This window comes from Lipophrys pholis, assembly GCF_963383615.2.
Source record: "Lipophrys pholis genome assembly, chromosome: 6".
Classification (NCBI taxonomy): Eukaryota; Metazoa; Chordata; class Actinopteri; order Blenniiformes; family Blenniidae; genus Lipophrys; species Lipophrys pholis.
The window spans coordinates 13,342,872-13,360,155 of record NC_137629.1 but is presented as its reverse complement, the minus strand read 5'-3'; the positions used below and the strand labels follow the sequence as shown (position 1 = coordinate 13,360,155).

Genomic DNA, 17,284 nt, shown 5'->3' with positions numbered 1-17,284 from the left:
CAGTACTGCGACCCTGCTCTCTCCAGGTGCTGGTGTGTGAGTGTGTTTGCCGTGTGGAGGTCCCTGGTGGACGCCACGGCTCAGACGGCTGCGTCCCGGCTCGCCGCCTCAGAGGAGTACCGCGGGCTGATCGGACAAGCTTCCAGAAGTCTCCGCAATGCAAAGGACGTCCGAGCGAAGAGGGTGAGTGTGAGCTCAACATGTGCTCGGGGGGAGAGTTACCACACCAGAATCCCAGGAGGAACTTTTCAAATGTGAAGAAAGAGGGAATCCTGGTGACAGTGGCGCCGCCAGGAGCCAATGAAGACCGAGCGGTAAGGAGAACATGGACTGGAGTCATGACACCCCGGAGGCAAAACATTGTTCTTATTGTCCAGCTACTGAGCATGTGCAGAACAACTATTTACTATGGGTACGTCCGAATTGTCCCTCCTAACTCCTTATCTATCGACTTTAACACGGGGTTAAGGAATGGTGTTAGGAGGCTTCCTAAAGGAGTTAGTGAAAGGCGATCACGGTGGTGTGGCAGTCGGACCGCACTTTCACTGAGTGGCGTCATAATCATGCGACAACGGCTCAAGTTAGTGACGTCTGCCATGGTGGGTAAAGAACTACAAGTTTCAGAAAATAGACTACAAAAAGCACATTTGTGTTTCAGATGGTTTAAAGTTGTTCAAGGCAGATTATTGCTTTGGTAAATTACATGATCTGCTCCCTTATTCCGACATCGTGAGTTTCCCTGAACGCTCGGATGAGCGGGTCCCTTTAAATGTGGTCGCTGCAAGGAATTGTGGGGCAGCGTGAGCTCGCCTCCTTTGATAAAGGATGCATCAGTGGTTCCTAAGCTAAAGGTGGCTCTAAAGGAAGCAATGATCCTCCTTTCCTTTGATTATTGAGAATTCAGACAGTCCTGATCATGGCCGCCACACAAAACACTTCCGGGGTTCAGGAAGAGTCGATAGATAAGGAGATAAGAGGGACAATTTGGACGTACCTTAGAGTTTATTGTTGAAAAGCCCTGTGTACACGAGGAAACGCAGGAGACACAAGAGGAACCACATGGAGACAAGACAACAGAGGGAGAGGGGTTTGAATACACAGGGACATGGTGGACACAGGGAGGGGACAAGATCATAGGCTGATTGGAAGCATGAGGTGAGACACACAGGGTCAGACACAGAGACCTGACACGACAGCCGAGGCGCTCAGGACCAATAGCAGAGTTTCTGAAAAGTTGTGTTTCACAAGTTGTGTTTTACATTGAGCAAACAGTGCCTCCGTCTTTGGCCAACATTAATCTGGATCTGGACCTGAGTTCATTATTAGTATTGCTTGATTCGCTTTGTCGTTGGTGTTGATTAACATTTGTTGACTTTACCATTTTATCAAACTGGGATGTTTAAGGCCCAGAAACGGCTTTAGACATAATCAGCACTTTTAAAGTAAAAAGGGTAAACTTTTATTGAGTTTGGGCTGTTCCTCACACGAGAGTGACATTGGTATCCAGAGTTACGGCCGTAAAAAGCACTGCTTTGCAGACAGTGGCACAAAAGAGGTGACAGAAGTGGAGGTGTGTCGGTTAGAAACCTTTAACTACACGGTAAAGAAGGGACTTCTTAGATGGACAATACAGGAAACTTAAATAATGAAGGATTCAGAGTGTTTGTCTTCTCCAACATAGTGAACAACATTTATTACACCATCATCTGCATAAGTATAGCATTTATCACGTGTGTGTGTGTGTGTCAGGGTCTGGAGCAGCTGCAGAGGCTGCAGGCGGAGCTGCTGGACTCCCTCAGGGAGCTGCACAGGGTGAAGAAGAGTTACCTCCAGCTGAACCACATCGCCGGCGTGGCCAGAGAGAAAGCTGCCGACGCTCAGAGCAGGTCGGTGCGGCGAGGGGAAGCACGGAAACGTGACGTTCACTGTTCCCTCGCAAGGATTTACCGTCAACGATCGCCTCCGCCCGAGTGTCTCCTCTGATGGACGAAGACAAACCGAAGTGAAATGGAGCCACTTTAACTTCCCTTTTCAGGATTTATTCTCTCGGGTTTTGTAGAGTTTCAGGGCTTTTCATCTGGTCTGACTTTCACCTGACCTGCCATAGTGTTCCCCAAACACGTCCTTCATATTCACATTCTCTCCAAAACTTGGTGAAGGTGTCACTCTGTCCAGTTTGTAACTTTTCTAACACATTTTTGACTTTAGGGTTTCAGCAGTTTCATACCAGGTCACATCATTTAACTGTTTTTTTAAATTGTCCAGGTGGGGTTGAGGTGGAGCCATGTTCTGGTGCTGCTTCATGTTTATGTTTATGTTCTTGGTTTCTTGTTTTCTGTTTGCTGCAGTGTCTCGTGATTTCTTTGTTTTTGGGAAAATCTACAGAGTAACACCTGCCATGTGATAGATAATAATTGTGTTAACCTAAAATAGATATTGGGATGAAGTGCTTGTTCCATATTCTGTAATTTAAATATAGTTTTCTCCCGCAGAGCCAGAAAGAGTGAACATGGAATCTTCCACTTCAAAACTGGAATTCATAAACTGACTGCGAAGGTATAAATTGTTTGATTTTGTCTCATTTTCTCTAATGCAGTTTGATATTTGACCAACTCCACTTTTTTTAGAAGATCAAAGTTGCTTCAATCCCGTTTTCAGCTGAGCGCCCGGCTGAAGGAGTGCGATGACCGACTGACTGAAGTGCGAAACGAGTATCTGCTGACGTTAGCGGCCGTCAACGCACACCAGCAACACTATTATGTCAACGACTTACCGCGAGTAATGGAGGTACACACACACACACACACACACACACACACACACACACACACACACACACACACACACACACACACACACTCACGTGCACGTGCACACACTCAGCATCATCTTTTCCTTTATCATCCTTTACCTTTTAACTACAGCATGTTTCTTTTTTTTAAGATTCTTAACAATTTGACTGGACCAGAAAAACATAAAACAGCTGAAACGGTTTATGAAAACGAAATGGATAAAGTTTCAAAGCCTCTAAAAAATGTCAATTACTGTCAAAACAGCTCAAATTTAGAGAATAAAGTAAAAAGGATCAGAAGATTAAAAAAAAAAAAGCTAAACTTTTCGAGCTTGGATTTCTTTCTTTCCTCGATGCAGAAAACAAAGCCATGAGAGTTTTGACCTTGTCTCCTCCACAGCTGATGGACGGCGATGTTTACGAGGACCTGAGGCGTCACTTCACCCTGCTCTGCGGCACTGAGATGGAGACCTGTCTGAGCACACACAAACAGCACAGCAGGATCTGGGAGTGTGTGACCAAGGTCTGGACCTTCATTCAACAGGTTTTCAACGCAGATGAAAAACCCAAAGAGATTGGAATGATACAATTAGAAAGGGCTTCGCCGCAAAGAGACTTGCTGATAGGTTTAACAGATACTGCAAAAGCCCCAGGGAGCAGGTACTTTACCCTCCAAGCCAAGTGGAGTCGAGCTGAGTGGAGGCCAGTGGAAATGTCCCATATCTCATTGACTAAGATGAGGAAATGATTCTGATGAATCTCTGCAAGGGATCTATTGGCAAAGGTCAGAAACCTTAAAGGTCTTCGATATCAGAAAGGATGGTCAAAGGAGGTCAACCAGTGGTGTAGTGGTGGGGAATGTTGCCTCATAGTGACAATGTCTCTGCTGATTTGAGGTCTCAGTTGCTTCTGGCAGGCCACACACATGGATTCCAGGGCTATTCATTGACCCTAGATTGCTTGTAACTGTGTGACTCTTTCTCTGATGGACTGGGAGCAACATGCCTTTGTCTCAGATTGGCCAGAAGATGGAGGAATGTATGGTCAACATGCCCAATATCATTGTGCCCAATGGAATATCAGAGTGAACATAGCAAATTGACTCCTGACCTACCACCTGTGACATTAACTGACCGTTGGGAAATCCATTTACATAAAGTAACCTGCAAACAGAGTGGATTCTGTCGGACAGGTCAGATGATCCTGTATGGTCCTGTACTGTCCTCAGGGCCCGGGCCTCGTCCATGCAAACAGAGAGGAGAGGACTGTTGTGGATTCTTTTCAGCAGGTCGCCCACCTGATTTCTATCAGCAGTTTTCTAAAATGTTCGGGAATCCTCAGCAAAAGCAAAAAAAAAAAAAAAGAAGAAAGAAAGAAAACATTGTTTTATCACTGTTAATGGTGGATGAATTACAGGCTCATGAAACCCATGAAGAGGTGTCACTTCTTCAGGTCGGGAAATGACTGAAAAATGACTTTGTATGCAGTCGTGACGACGACGACTGTGTCCGTTTCTCCAAATGGTCATTGAGCTATAAATCTGTCCGGAGTAGTCCTGGATCACTGCAAACAGACAAGATCAATACATTTTACAGTGCTGAAATATATACAGTATATATATATATATAATTATAATTTTTTTTAATATGGCCAGGATAGCTCTGGACTTGGTAAAAAAAACCATAAAATCTATCAGCTGACATCACAAACAGAGGTAATCTGGACGGATTTGTTGTCCGAGACGACAAGTCTGTTCCAATCTGCAGTTTGTGGCATGCTTCACTTGTATCAACAGAATATCAGAACTCCGTGATTTCAGTTAAAACTGGATAATTCCCTGTGAATTCTTTGCATTTGATTTCTAACTTGATTGAGTTTTTCTGTCTGGGATGCCACACTCGTCTCTGAAACTCCACATGAGACATTCCTCACCTTCTCCTCTGGAGCGACACAGTCGGGCCACAGAATACATGTGGGAAGACGTAAAGACTGCGGGAGAGAAGAAAAGATAAAGACACCAGGATTAAATACGATACTTGAGGTCATACAGAGAATGTTCTGGGACATTTTGAAGAAGTAAGAGGAACCACTGGTGCAAGTTAGGAGAAACAGAAGTTCTACTGGAAAGAGTATATTGAAATGTGTGACGTAGCAGCAGGGTGTGAGCTGAGCATGAGCGTCTCCAGTTTCCTGCAAACTGTCAGTGATTGAAGATGTTTGAGCTTTTTCCATTCGGGATTCAGGGTAAAATGTTGGTAATCTGTTGTTTTTTCTTTATATTGTCAGGTGACCAGAGAGACAAATGTGCAGCAGTTTGTGCAAGAATCGGTTTCCTTCAGCAAAACACCTGAGTTTACTTTCCAGCCGGCTCCACAAGACAAGGTGCGTGAATCTGTAGTGACTGGATGGTTTGAAGGGTGGAGGTAAGAATGAATTGAGCTGTGTGCAGAGAGGAGGCCGAGCGGCCTCAAGAGTTTAATCACAAACAAACCCATTTCAGCTGTGTAGCTTCCCTTCGATGATGAAAGACCATTGGTTTTCTGTCCTCTGCACAGATTTCTGCCCTGCAGGATGTTTGTGCTCCAGAAGCAGAGGGCTGTCTTATGAAAGAGGCTAAGAAATGGGCGACCAAGGCTGCCAAAGACTACAAGATTGTGACACATGGAGAGAGGGTAAGGCATGACGAGGCAAAGCAAACCTGTGAAACACTGAGGACCAGGGCCCTATACCACGACTCTGGATCTTTTCTTACCCAGACAACTTCAAGGATTAACCCTGGGTTTTCTGTACTGTGACGCTCGTTCACTTCTTACTGGGATAAATCACCTCGGTAACTGTTTAACCTGCCCCGGACCAGGTTATGTTCTGGATAAGGAGGTCAAAGCTTCGCCTGCCGACCAATCAGATCTCTTGGGAAATGACATGCCCAATTCAATTCAACTTTATTAACGAAGCACCAAATACAGCACAGTTTTAGAACAGAGGAGAGTTTTTAGAGTGATCTTTTTGACATAATCAAATAAATGCTCAACAGCCTTTAAGGATGTTTTTGATCTTGTTCTTGACTTGTTCCCAAGTCTGTTTAGCTCCATGAGAGCCCCAAACTAGCACCTGGTTCTTTTTGGTGGAAAAAGCCCCAAGAAGAAAAAAGGAAGGTTGTTATTAGGCTACTGCATCATCTGTTTAAACCAAAGGCCAAAAAACTTACCCAATGAGGTGATATATGCAAATTATTCGTCAGATTATTTATTGTGCTTCAGTTTATTGATAATAATAGCTGATTATGTGAGACATTGAAGTGTGTTATGTGCTGGGTTGGTCCGTCAGGCTCTGCAGATGTTGGCGAGTCGTCTGAAGCTGCTGTCAGGAGAGACGGGGCTCAGTGTGGAGCAGAAGATCGCCGAGGTTCAGGACAACGTCAGGAAAGCAAAGGTAACCAAAACCAAAAGTAAAGCGAACATCGTTCTGTTTCTTACTTAGAAACCCGTCTCGAGATTGGAGGAAGTCGCTCTCATATCTGCTGGTGCATTTTCACTCTAAACTCTGTCATGGATCCTGAGCATGATAGAATGTTAGAAGAAATAAATAGCCCACAGGTGGAATGAAACAGAGTATATAGAGTAAATATGATAATAAGTGTTTTCAGCATTGTTGGATGTTCGGTGGATGTTTGGAGAAACTTTCTTCATTGAATGCTATGGAAAAGTGTCACGGCCACTCAAGAAAACAAAACACCCGGAAGTTAAAAAACAACCAAAACCTCATGCACTTCGGGAAAAAAGGCCAAAATCAAAGTCAAGATTGTTTTTTCACATAGAAAAAAAAAAGTGTGGTTTTTATTTTTATTTTTATATGTTTATTGATTTTTAATAATACAATACAATCAACAATCTGGTTACATCAACCTGTACCAGAGGACATGAGCAAAACAACACATGAGACGCACATTTATACATCCATCCACACACACACACACTTAGTGAAGTTTGCACGCGAAAATAAATAAACAATTTTAAATAGACCGTTGTACAGTACAACATAATGGTTTGGATACAGAAATATTAATGAGGAAGAACAAGAAACATCAACAAAAACAACAACAACAAAAAAAATCAAATAAAAAAAAAACTAATTTGTTATGATGGTCATGTAAGGTTCCCATAACCTCTCAAAGTCTCTTTGTTTTCCTTTTGCAATATAAGTTAGTCTTTCTAGTCCAATGCATTCTGAAAGTTCTTTGATCCATTGTTGTGTTGAAGGAGCCTCCATCCTCTTCCAGTTTAACGCTATAGCTCTCCTGGCGTGTAGCAGCCCAAAATCCAGTAGTTTCTTTTTCTTCCTTGTTCTTGAAAAGTTTGCTGGGTATATTCCCAATATACAAAGTTTGGCAGAAAGGGGAATCTTCACTTCAAAAATTTCTGATAAGCATTTAAGCACATCCTTCCAAAATTGTAATATATCTTTAAACTCCCACATACAATGTATTAGTGTCCCGTTGTGATCACGACATTTGGTGCATGTGTCTGGATTATTGCTGGATATGTGATGAAGTATTTCAGGTGTTATATATGTCCTTGTCAGCCACTTGTATTGAAGTAACTTTAGTCGTGTATTAATTGTTTCTTTTTGAGCTCGCAAACAAGCTTCATTCCAATCTGCTTCATCTATATGTTCATGTATGTCATTTCTCCAAGCATTTAATTTATCAATCGCAGAATCCGGTGAATTCGACCTGAATAGATTATAATATTTTGACATCAAACCTTTTTGTTCCCACTTTTTGAGAGAGATTTCTTCTACTAGTTATAAACTAGGAATGTGTATCATGTCTTCATACTTTGATGAAAGAAAACTTTTTAGTTGTAGGTATTTGAAGAAATGCTTTGTAGGGATTTGGAATTTATGGCACAGTTTTTTTTTTTTTTTTTAATACAAAGTGGAGACGTCTGTCCATCCCTCATCATTTGCCCGAGGATGTTGAAACATCACATTAAATAACTTAGTTCTGACTATATAGGGTTGCTTACTGCTTATGCACGCCTGATTTTTACACAGGATTTCCTTGTTCAATCATAATACACTTTAGAAACACCCCAGGATCCGTGCCTTTGTCCTTTGTACTGGACGAACGTCTGCGACGGAGAGCTGCAGGCTGCACTGTCTCTTATAGTCCTGATACTGATGATAACTGCACCGTGTTTATGAGATAAAGCCTGTTCCGAAGCCTCGTTTCACCACTTCATTAAACTGCCTGCGATGAATTTTGTAGAAGCAGTATCATGCGCTTGCATGTGGATAGACAAAAATAAAAATAATAATAAGCAGAATAACAATATATCTTTCTCGATTTCCAACTTTTTCTGAAGCGCATGAGGTTAATGCTGTGTGTGTGTGTGTGTGTGTGTGTGTGTGTGTGTGTGTGTGTGTGTGTGTGTGTGTGTGTGTGTGTGTGTGTGTCCTCAGCTCAGCAGGGTGAAGGCCGAGGCTCGCCTGGCCATGCTCTCGGAGAGCGTCCCCGGGATCCAGCGCTGGCTCCACGACGCCATGAAGCAGGCGGAGGAGGAGCTGGAGAGGGAGCGGAGGCTGAGCGAGCAGAGGAGGTCGACGGAGGACTTCTCTGTACGCACATTTTCCTAAAACATGGCGCCACAATGGCAGTGGAACACACACGAGCAGCAACACAAGGCCACGATTTTCATTTCAAACATCTCACAAACATGAGCATCCAAGCTCAGTTTACATTACGTGGAACGTAAACCCTACAATCGAACTCAACAATAAATCTTATTTAACTTCTAACCCTGTTTCACGGGGGTAGATGAAATGTCAGTCACGTGTATATTTCTCACAAAAGCCTTCCGTAGTATGAATATTCACACTCGATAAAGTGAAGACGCAGCTTTTTGAGTGAAACAAAAAATTCAACCTCAACCAAACTGTATACTAATATTAAAGCCTGGTGTGGTATTTCTTTCTACGAGGTCACCTTCACAAAAGATTTATGCCCCCACAGTATTCTTTTTACATTATTTGAAAAGGGATTTTATATGTGATATAAGCTTTAAATTGTATTATTACTCACTTGCAAAATCACTAAAGTGTGAATAAATTCTCTTTTCTTAAACAAAGCCCTTTTCAAATATGATAATAATAATCATAGCTACAGATGAATTGCCCTAAAACTGATCTGTTATTGCACTATAAAACCAAGTCGATATTTAAAACGGGGTAGAACATGCAAACTCCACACAGAAAGACACAAACTCTCAACCTTCCCATTTATCGACTCAAACAGAAAGAGAATTTCAAACGAGGCCAAAGAGGAGTTTCATTTCCCCCGCTGCAGTATCAAAAGTCACATATTATGTGAAACTCACTTTCTAATGGCTTTCTAACAGTAATATGTGTCCTCACAGCCTGTGTATGAGGCTCCAGGAGTGAAGGAAGTGTCATCTCCCTCGCTTGCTGCACTTTTTAGTGAATGTGTGCTCATACAGGAGATTCAGAGATTTTTACTTTCATGACGACATGCGGGGAAATAACCTCTCCCTCTGGTAGTGGATACTCACTCTGACCCTCCCACAGATCAATTAAAAACTTACAAAGATTACTGGTACGCTGAATAAATTCTGTTTCATAGAAAAGACTGTAACAGTTAGCCTTAGCAGAAGCTAGCATTAGCCACTTGGTAGACACATAATATTGCTGACTCACTGGCTACAGGAGCTTCTCCTCCTGGGTCAGATTCTAGTTGAAACTGGTTGAATGACAGCGTTTATACAAGTCATAGTGATAAATCCATCTTAACCTTTGGCACATGGTACCAGTGTTTCGAATTACCTGGTTTCCCTGTTAAATGATGACCGATTTACTTTAGCTTCCATCATTGCTGCTCGTAACAGCATATGTTAAAATACGACTCACAGACGGTACGACACTTGGAAACTTCATAATAAAAGCTGTTAAACGGTGTTCATCAGGTCGGCTACGGATTTCTGTCGGGTTTTTAACGTCTTATTATTAGCAGCAACAAGGGATGCTGAAGGGTCACCTGTTAACAGGGAAACCACTTAATCTGAAACACCGGAACGCTCTTCTCCCCAAGATGGGCCTGGAGTAGACGTGGACAGACACAGAGACAGCCTGTCCTCAGTAGAGCTCACTAGAGGGACTTTTAGACTGAAATTCAGGGCCAACGCTTTGACTACAATGTTGTTGGACCTCTGGCACCGATGTGAAATAGTTGGGGGAAAAAAATCTGTGTAATGTTATTGTTGACTTCCAGGAGGATGAGTTGGAGCTGACGGACTTCGAGGACTACGACGAGGAGAACGGAGACATCTTCTCAGACCCGGTGTCCGTCACTGGACTGTGTGTTTATCCTGTAGCCTGCAGAGTCATTTACAGCTACCAGGTACATAGCTTTAAAAGAAGAAACGTCTCCAAACCTCCATGCTGTCACAAGCCTCAGATATGCTGCTCATTGTCTCGCAGTGTCTCACTGCCCACCTGGTGGTACAAACACAGCAGCTGCTTTACTTATGAACTGAAGTTGATTTCTCTGCAGTGTGTTGGCTTGTTGTTTTTTAAAGTTCTGGACGCAAAATGTGACAAGCTGCTATTTTATAGCCAAAGTTCCTTATTTCCTGTTTCTGGAGTTGTTTTTTTTAAAGGTGTCACCTCTGACCCTACAGGCCAGCCAATCAGATGAGCTGTCAGTGATGGAGGGGGAGGAGCTTCAGGTGATCGAGGATGGAGACGTGGAGGACTGGCTCAAGGTAACAAAATGCATTTGTTTCAAAAGGGGAATATTTTTGCAGACACGTTGGTCTGGTCCCTGCAGGTGTGTAACTCGTGCGGTCAGGTGGGCTACATTCCCGAGCGCTACGTGCAGCTCCTGTGTCTGCCTGCAGAGGGCGCCGCTCAGCTGGACGCATCCTTCAGCTCGTCCACAGGAGAGCGAGGGACGACGGCCAGCAGAGGTCAGCAGCTCCGCGACCTTTACCTTGGTTCCTCACTTTGTTTCAGCTCGGACACAGAGAGAAGGGCTGAAACACTGCTTAGAGTTCGTGTTTTAACTTTATGTAGGACAAATTCAAGTTTCTTTATCAATACAGAGATCCTTTAAAGTGAATTAGAATTCTATTAATAGAAAAAAAAGAGTCTTAACAGTGGAAAATCAACAATATATACAAATACACTCATTTCAGACTTAAAGACAAAAATATTAAACAAAAAAATTGTTGTACAAATTGTGTGTGTGTGTGTGTGTGTGTGTGTGTGTGTGTGTGTGTGTGTGTGTGTGTGTGTGTGTGTGTGTGTGTGTGTGTGTGTGTCCCAGTAGTCAGGGCTCTGTACTCCTACCAGGCTCAGAGTGCAGAGGAGCTCTCTTTCCAGGAGGGGGCGCTGATCCACCTGATTCGCTGTCGACATGGCGATGTAAAAACACTTTTTCCTTCTTGAAGTTAGAAAAGTTCTCTCCCTTCATCTTGAACTCTCAGAACACACCGCATTGTCTCTGATAAGGTTCTAAAGTGTTTGGTTCATACGCTTAAAGAATAGATTTACACCTTTTGTGACTAAAATATTGGATATATACATATATATATATATAAAACGGTCCGAATGTATTTCAAAAGTATTTTTACGAATGCTGATGTTTAATCTTCTTAGAGCTCAGCTTTTGTAGCTTTGTGGTCAAATAAAGAGAGAAACTGAAACTTTAATTCATAGTTTTTGTTATATGACCTCAAATCTCAAATAAAATTGTCTTGAATGCCATGGAAACAATAAAGAGTATAAAAGTAAAGAAAATTATATTCTTTTTGAATCTGAAAACACTTACTTATCTTGTCTATTCTCCTTTTAAAAGTATTTCTGTTTGTGGTGTTAAACTGTGGAACAAACTTTGAAAGATGACAGTAATATAGAAGTATTTCAAGCACAATAATAGAAACGTACAGCTCATTTGAATATATTTGTTGTAAACTGCAAAGGAAATATTCCGTTATTAAGTCAGATCTTAAAGAGAAAACCTTTTTTTTCCTCCTTTTTTTGACTAGAAAAATGTAATTGTCATCTAGATACAAACTAATGTGTGAAAGAAATATTAAAGTCGACTAATATTTATTTTTGTCTTCGTGCAAATGTACTTATATGTGAATTGAAGCGTGCATCATCAAACTTCATCAAAAACAATTTGAAGATTTTTTGTTGTGTCAAAAAAGTAAATATAATCTATAAAATGTCTTTAGGTTGTGTTCTCTCCGTCTGTTATAACACATATTAGACTGGAACTATTCTGACTCGCTAATGATCAAATAAACTGGATTGAGTTGTGGTTTCTTCAGGTGGACGACGGTTTCTGGGAGGGCGAGCTGAACGGACGTATCGGTGTCTTCCCCTCTCTGGTGGTTGAGCCGATCCATGATGGAGGAGATGAGGAGGAGGAGGAGCAGGAGGAAGAGGAGGAGGTGACTCTCTCTCTCTCTCTCTCTCTCTCTCTCTCGCTGCATCTCCAGATCCTGTTACTTGTTTCAGAACACTTCACTTTTTCTCTCCAGCTTCTCCAAACCCCCACCATGTCTCCCCTCTCACCCCCCCTCCTCACCCCCTCGCCTCCTGGCTGCCACTCGGCCTCGACCCCCCCTGCTGGTGTGGAGGACCTGGATGTGTCTCGATCAGGTAGACCAGGGGCGGCTGGAGCCTCATGTGGCTCTTCAGCTCCTCTATCATGGGTCAATGAAGCTTTCGACACAATATTTCATGGAAATAAACCTTTAGCTTTCAGTTTTATTAAATTTGTTTTTGCATTTAACACTGATTGTTTTTAAATCCCTAAAAAAAACCCCAGATAAATAAGGTAAAACAGCGGAACAATTCTGAGCGTTAAGGACAAGAGAGAACAAGTTGGGGGGGGGGGGGGGGGGCTGAAGAGAAGATTTGGAAAAATTTAAAAAGAAGAAGAAAGGAATAATAGAAAAAAGGAACAAAGGCATAAAATAAACAAAGGAAAAGAAATCAAAGAAAAAAGAAAGAAAGAAAGGACAAAAAATATAAAAAATGGCTCATTCAGTTAAAACCGCTCTCACCATTGGGCACAACGGCTATAAATAGCTTTATAGCTAAAGAGGATAAGGTGAATAATATGGCTAAACGGGAAAATCCATTGGAAAAAAACCCCTTTAAACCAGCTAAAAATGGAATCAAATATACCCAAACTTCTTTAATCCAACTTTATTTTTTGTATGTATAGCATTATGCCTTAGTTGTTTATTTTTTTAATATATTTCAGATCATTTGCATGTTTTATGGCTCCAGACAATTTTTATTTGGTTGAAAATTGTAAAAACCACTTTTTTACTCATGAAGGTAGCAGAACCTCTGAGGGAGACTTTTAGTCTGTTTCCTCCCTGAGCGTGTGATTGAAGCTGCTGTTTGTCTGTGTCTGTGGAACCTCCAGAAGCTGCGACCAACACGTCTCCCGACTTCCCCGGCTGCCGACTCAGACCGGTACGTGCTGACGACCAGCTCACAGCTCCAGCTCCAGCTCCAGGAACTGAGACGGTCACATTGTCCTGACTAATGGAGCTGAATGTATTTCTTTAGAAAGTGAAAGACAAAAAGAGTTTGTCTTTGTTCAATATTTGACCAGAAAGAATCAGTCTTTTTATGTTTTTACATGATGCGGCTGTGCATCTGTGCGTTTCATTACAAAAACAACCCACAGTGGCCACTAGTGGCCAAACATGAAAGCTACATTATATTCAGCGGCTCTCCCATTTCCATGTAAACACTTTGTTTTCAAAACGTTACTGTGTTAACGCAAAACTTTTCTGACACAAAACGGCAAAAATAATGCCTTTTCACTTGAAATCAGAGCTTTTATCAGATTATTAATCTGATTACTCCTGATCTACTTCCTCCTTCTGTATTGTTTCAGTGTCGAGCACCCCCGCCTCCACCAACACAGAAGTCTTCACCGAAGCCTTGAAATGAAGAAATGGGACATTCCTGAAGAAACGGCTCGCAATATCTTTATGTACTAGTTAGTTACAAACCAAAAGTGTAAAGTGCCCTGAGAATCTTTACCAACATCTCACGAAGCTACTGGAGGGGTGTCCATCGTCTATTCAGAGGTTCAAATCAATTTATCATCAGATCTCCTGTAGCTCAACATTCTTCTGTGACCTGCTGGTGGTCTACTGGCAGTGCAGAACAGACTTGGATAGACTACAAACCCAGGAGAGTCTCAACTTCGGTCTTATGGTCTGTTTACACCTGGCGTTAACATGTGTTTCAGGTGATCTGATCACTTGTGTCGAGCCCTGAAGACAAGAGTGAACAGGCACCACGGCTTTCACTCAGACCCCTTCCCAAGGTGGTCAGAGAGCATCTGACCACAGAGGCTTTGTAGTGTGAACAGCATGTGTCACGAATGAGTCCCGGGACGATGGCGTCGGAGGAATATATGCTATACGTAATGCATAAAGTCATCAGTGTGTTTCCAATGAAACTCTGGGAAAGAATGTGGACATCGGTGCCTGGAGGTTTTGGCAGAGACACGGAGCTCTATAGCAGAAGAACCGCCTCATGACCCATAACTGCACGCCATTTAGTGGAAGTGACGTAGAGGTAGCACCACAATCCGATCTGACGTGGTTAGCCCGGAACCCATGATATGGTCAAGTGTCACCTGAAACACATCATAACAGCAGGTGGAAACAGGCCCTTACCTCCTCACAAGCCCAGACCAAAAGTGCTCTGGAGCTTCTCCAATCTAAAACAACAAGAGTGGAAATAGATGGTGTGAAGCAATACGTCACTCCACTGACATCCCTCTTCTAGAAGCTCCAAAGGAAGCAGTCCTGTCTCGTGTTTGTGCTTCAGAGAGGTCCAAAGACCCTAATTTGTCTGGCAAATACCAAGAGAAAGTGTTTCAGCCAGAGCAGTGTGGCTATGTTCAGTGGATACCTACTGAACAGGTGAAACTGGTGGAGACCAGGCAAACTTCACAGTAATGCAACGAAACATTGCGTGGTCTGGTTCTACAGAAAACTATTCTATCATTATTACCAATGGAAGGTCCCTGTTGAGCTGCTCCATCCACCCTGCCCCATTACTTTATCAGACCTCTGAAGGTCTAAGGAGCTATCTGACGTCAAGACGTTAGTGGAACATCCTCTATGTCCTGAAGACTGTGAGTATCTTCAGTGAGTCCATGTGGGGAATGACTTTAGTAGCAACCCCCCCCCCCCCCCCCCCCCCCCCCCCAGGGTTATTGTCCCACGTTCACTATACAATCCTAATAAAGCCTGACATCCTTAAATACTGTTATAAAACGCTGTATGCGGTATTATAATATAATACACACTGTGTACTAAGTGTGTTTCCTGTGGTTTTGATTTAGATGTCCTTTAGCCATAAAACATCTCGCATGTATGTGACCGTAGTGAAACATAAGGTTCATGATCAAAGACAATTGTAGACTCTTAAAGTGGCTCTTAAACTGTAAACTTCACAATTCATTTCAAATGTTCTTGGATATTTGTTGTTTCAATTTTTTTTAAAATTAAAAACAAGCTAATAGCCAGTCAACATGGATCTCCACGTCCAGATCTGAGGCAGGGGGTCTGATCTTTGTAAATCAAACCATTTCTTGTCCATTCATCACGTCGTCGTTGGAAAAGTTTAGCTCCAGAAAGTGAAACTACTCCTGTTTCTCTTCAGAAATCTGCATTCTTACGGCTCGACCGGTCTCATGTGGTTGGTGGCTGGATACCTTTTGGATAATCGAACGCAAAAACACAAACAGCCAATGCAACTGTAGCATTTAACAATAAACGTCTGTTTATTAGGGGAGAGAAAATACAGAGATCTGTTACGACACCTCACACATTTCTCTGTGCACGACTCTGTTTGCAGTGGACTCCAACATGCTGTACATCCTTCAGTCTGTCCGTCAGTTAATATGGCTGTGAAATACCTTAATATAATGCTTAAGGTAACAAAACAAAACAAAACAAGGGCCTTCCTATAAATAGTAGTAGTAGATTGAGAATATTAATTTACATGATTATATTGTCCAACTTTGAAGAAGTTCACATGTGAACAATAGAAGGCATAAATACATCGATGGTGAGGCAGCAGCTACTGTAGTGATGGAAAAAGACTGTGAAAGTGCATGTGTTCACTCAAAATAAGACATCGCAACATGTTTTCTCCTCCGGCTTAAGAGCTCCTGTCGGCCCAAGATGGATGAGGTGATTTCATGGGAAAAAGGGGGGAGAAAGAGGGGCCGGGGGGACTGCAGACCTCCCGGCTGGGTTCCCAGAAAGGCCGGGAAATCACAGCGACCTCTGACATGCGTCCTCTGACCCGCGTCTGGTAAACTCCTTCAGTGTCCGATGAAGGATGAAGGAGTCTCCCGGGCCGCAGCCACAAATACACACTGGGCTTGGAGCCAAGACGGTCATTCTCTCATAAAAGAGAAGGAACACACAAACTGTTTGAAGACTGAGGACAGACACGCAAAGAATTGGACACAAGTGGAAACACACTGCTCTGCCCGAAGCAGCTGGAGTAATGCATTGGAATATAATCCATGTTGTTGAAAGCCTCTGTGGCTCGACACGAGCATGTGCTGGGACTCGCAGTGATCAATATATGCAATTAAAGACTGGCAGCCGTAACCCCTCCCAATGCATCAGTGGTATTAATGATGACAGTTGTCAAATCAATACATTAATGTCAGAGCTCTTTTGGAAGGATTGAAAGCAATCAGTCTGGCTTCAATCCAATCTAATACCAAGCTTTTACCTAATCAATCAGAGAGCCAATCAGCAGGAACACATAAATCACACAGTCAAAGGAAATCCACCCAACATTATCTCTCCTGGCTTCAACATCCCAACCAAAGCTGTATTTCATGCCTGTACAATAAGCCAAAAGAGGAAGGGTTCCACGTCCCAAATAACAGTCTGCATCACTTTAAAGATCACTGTCCCAACCAGCTGCTACCACTCTACCAAAGAGTTTCCAATAGATCTCCCAACATTTGCAGATACTGAAACTTTGCATGGCCTTGCAAATTAATGTGCAACTATTTTCATCTTTGCAAAACAGTCGTAGCAGATATGTCAACCCGTCACTTTTCTATTTAGTTTCCACAAATTAGAAAACATCAGAAATGAAAAATAAGCTTTCAGCATATTAGTCTGGTCTCCATCTGTAACATTCTACACTTCTTTTCTTGACGGCAGACGAACAAATGAAGGCAGGACTGAGAATAAACTATTCATATGGCCAGGATTTCTTAATTGTCTGGTGAGCCTAACACCTATCTATATAGAATCCATCATTTATGTGGTGCGTGTTCAAATCACAAATACCAGGCACATTTCAATGAACGTTGTAAGAAATGTATGTGAGTTCCTTATTTTAATTGTTTGCAGTTTGTCTGACATTCTTGCGACAAATAAGCTTCGGCTAAGC

The 17,284-nt window shown here is 42.5% G+C and overlaps 1 protein-coding gene across 1 annotated transcript in view; it reads left to right on the top strand.

Moving 5' to 3' along the window:
- Nucleotides 1–13,372, top strand: part of LOC308111295 (F-BAR and double SH3 domains protein 1-like) — a gene marked incomplete at both ends in the record, with an annotated part of 15,785 nt that extends 2,413 nt beyond the window's left edge. The window contains 16 exons of the mRNA XM_080466157.1: nt 27–183; nt 1,750–1,886; nt 2,493–2,556; nt 2,659–2,787; nt 3,192–3,314; nt 5,078–5,173; nt 5,347–5,463; nt 6,119–6,223; nt 8,255–8,410; nt 10,077–10,205; nt 10,486–10,569; nt 10,635–10,773; nt 11,133–11,230; nt 12,142–12,264; nt 12,355–12,475; nt 13,254–13,372. Of these exons, the coding sequence (XP_080322283.1) occupies nt 27–183; nt 1,750–1,886; nt 2,493–2,556; nt 2,659–2,787; nt 3,192–3,314; nt 5,078–5,173; nt 5,347–5,463; nt 6,119–6,223; nt 8,255–8,410; nt 10,077–10,205; nt 10,486–10,569; nt 10,635–10,773; nt 11,133–11,230; nt 12,142–12,264; nt 12,355–12,475; nt 13,254–13,372 (1,897 nt within the window). The remainder of the gene's footprint in view (nt 1–26; nt 184–1,749; nt 1,887–2,492; nt 2,557–2,658; nt 2,788–3,191; nt 3,315–5,077; nt 5,174–5,346; nt 5,464–6,118; nt 6,224–8,254; nt 8,411–10,076; nt 10,206–10,485; nt 10,570–10,634; nt 10,774–11,132; nt 11,231–12,141; nt 12,265–12,354; nt 12,476–13,253) is intronic.
- Nucleotides 13,373–17,284: the final 3,912 nt, after the last annotated feature.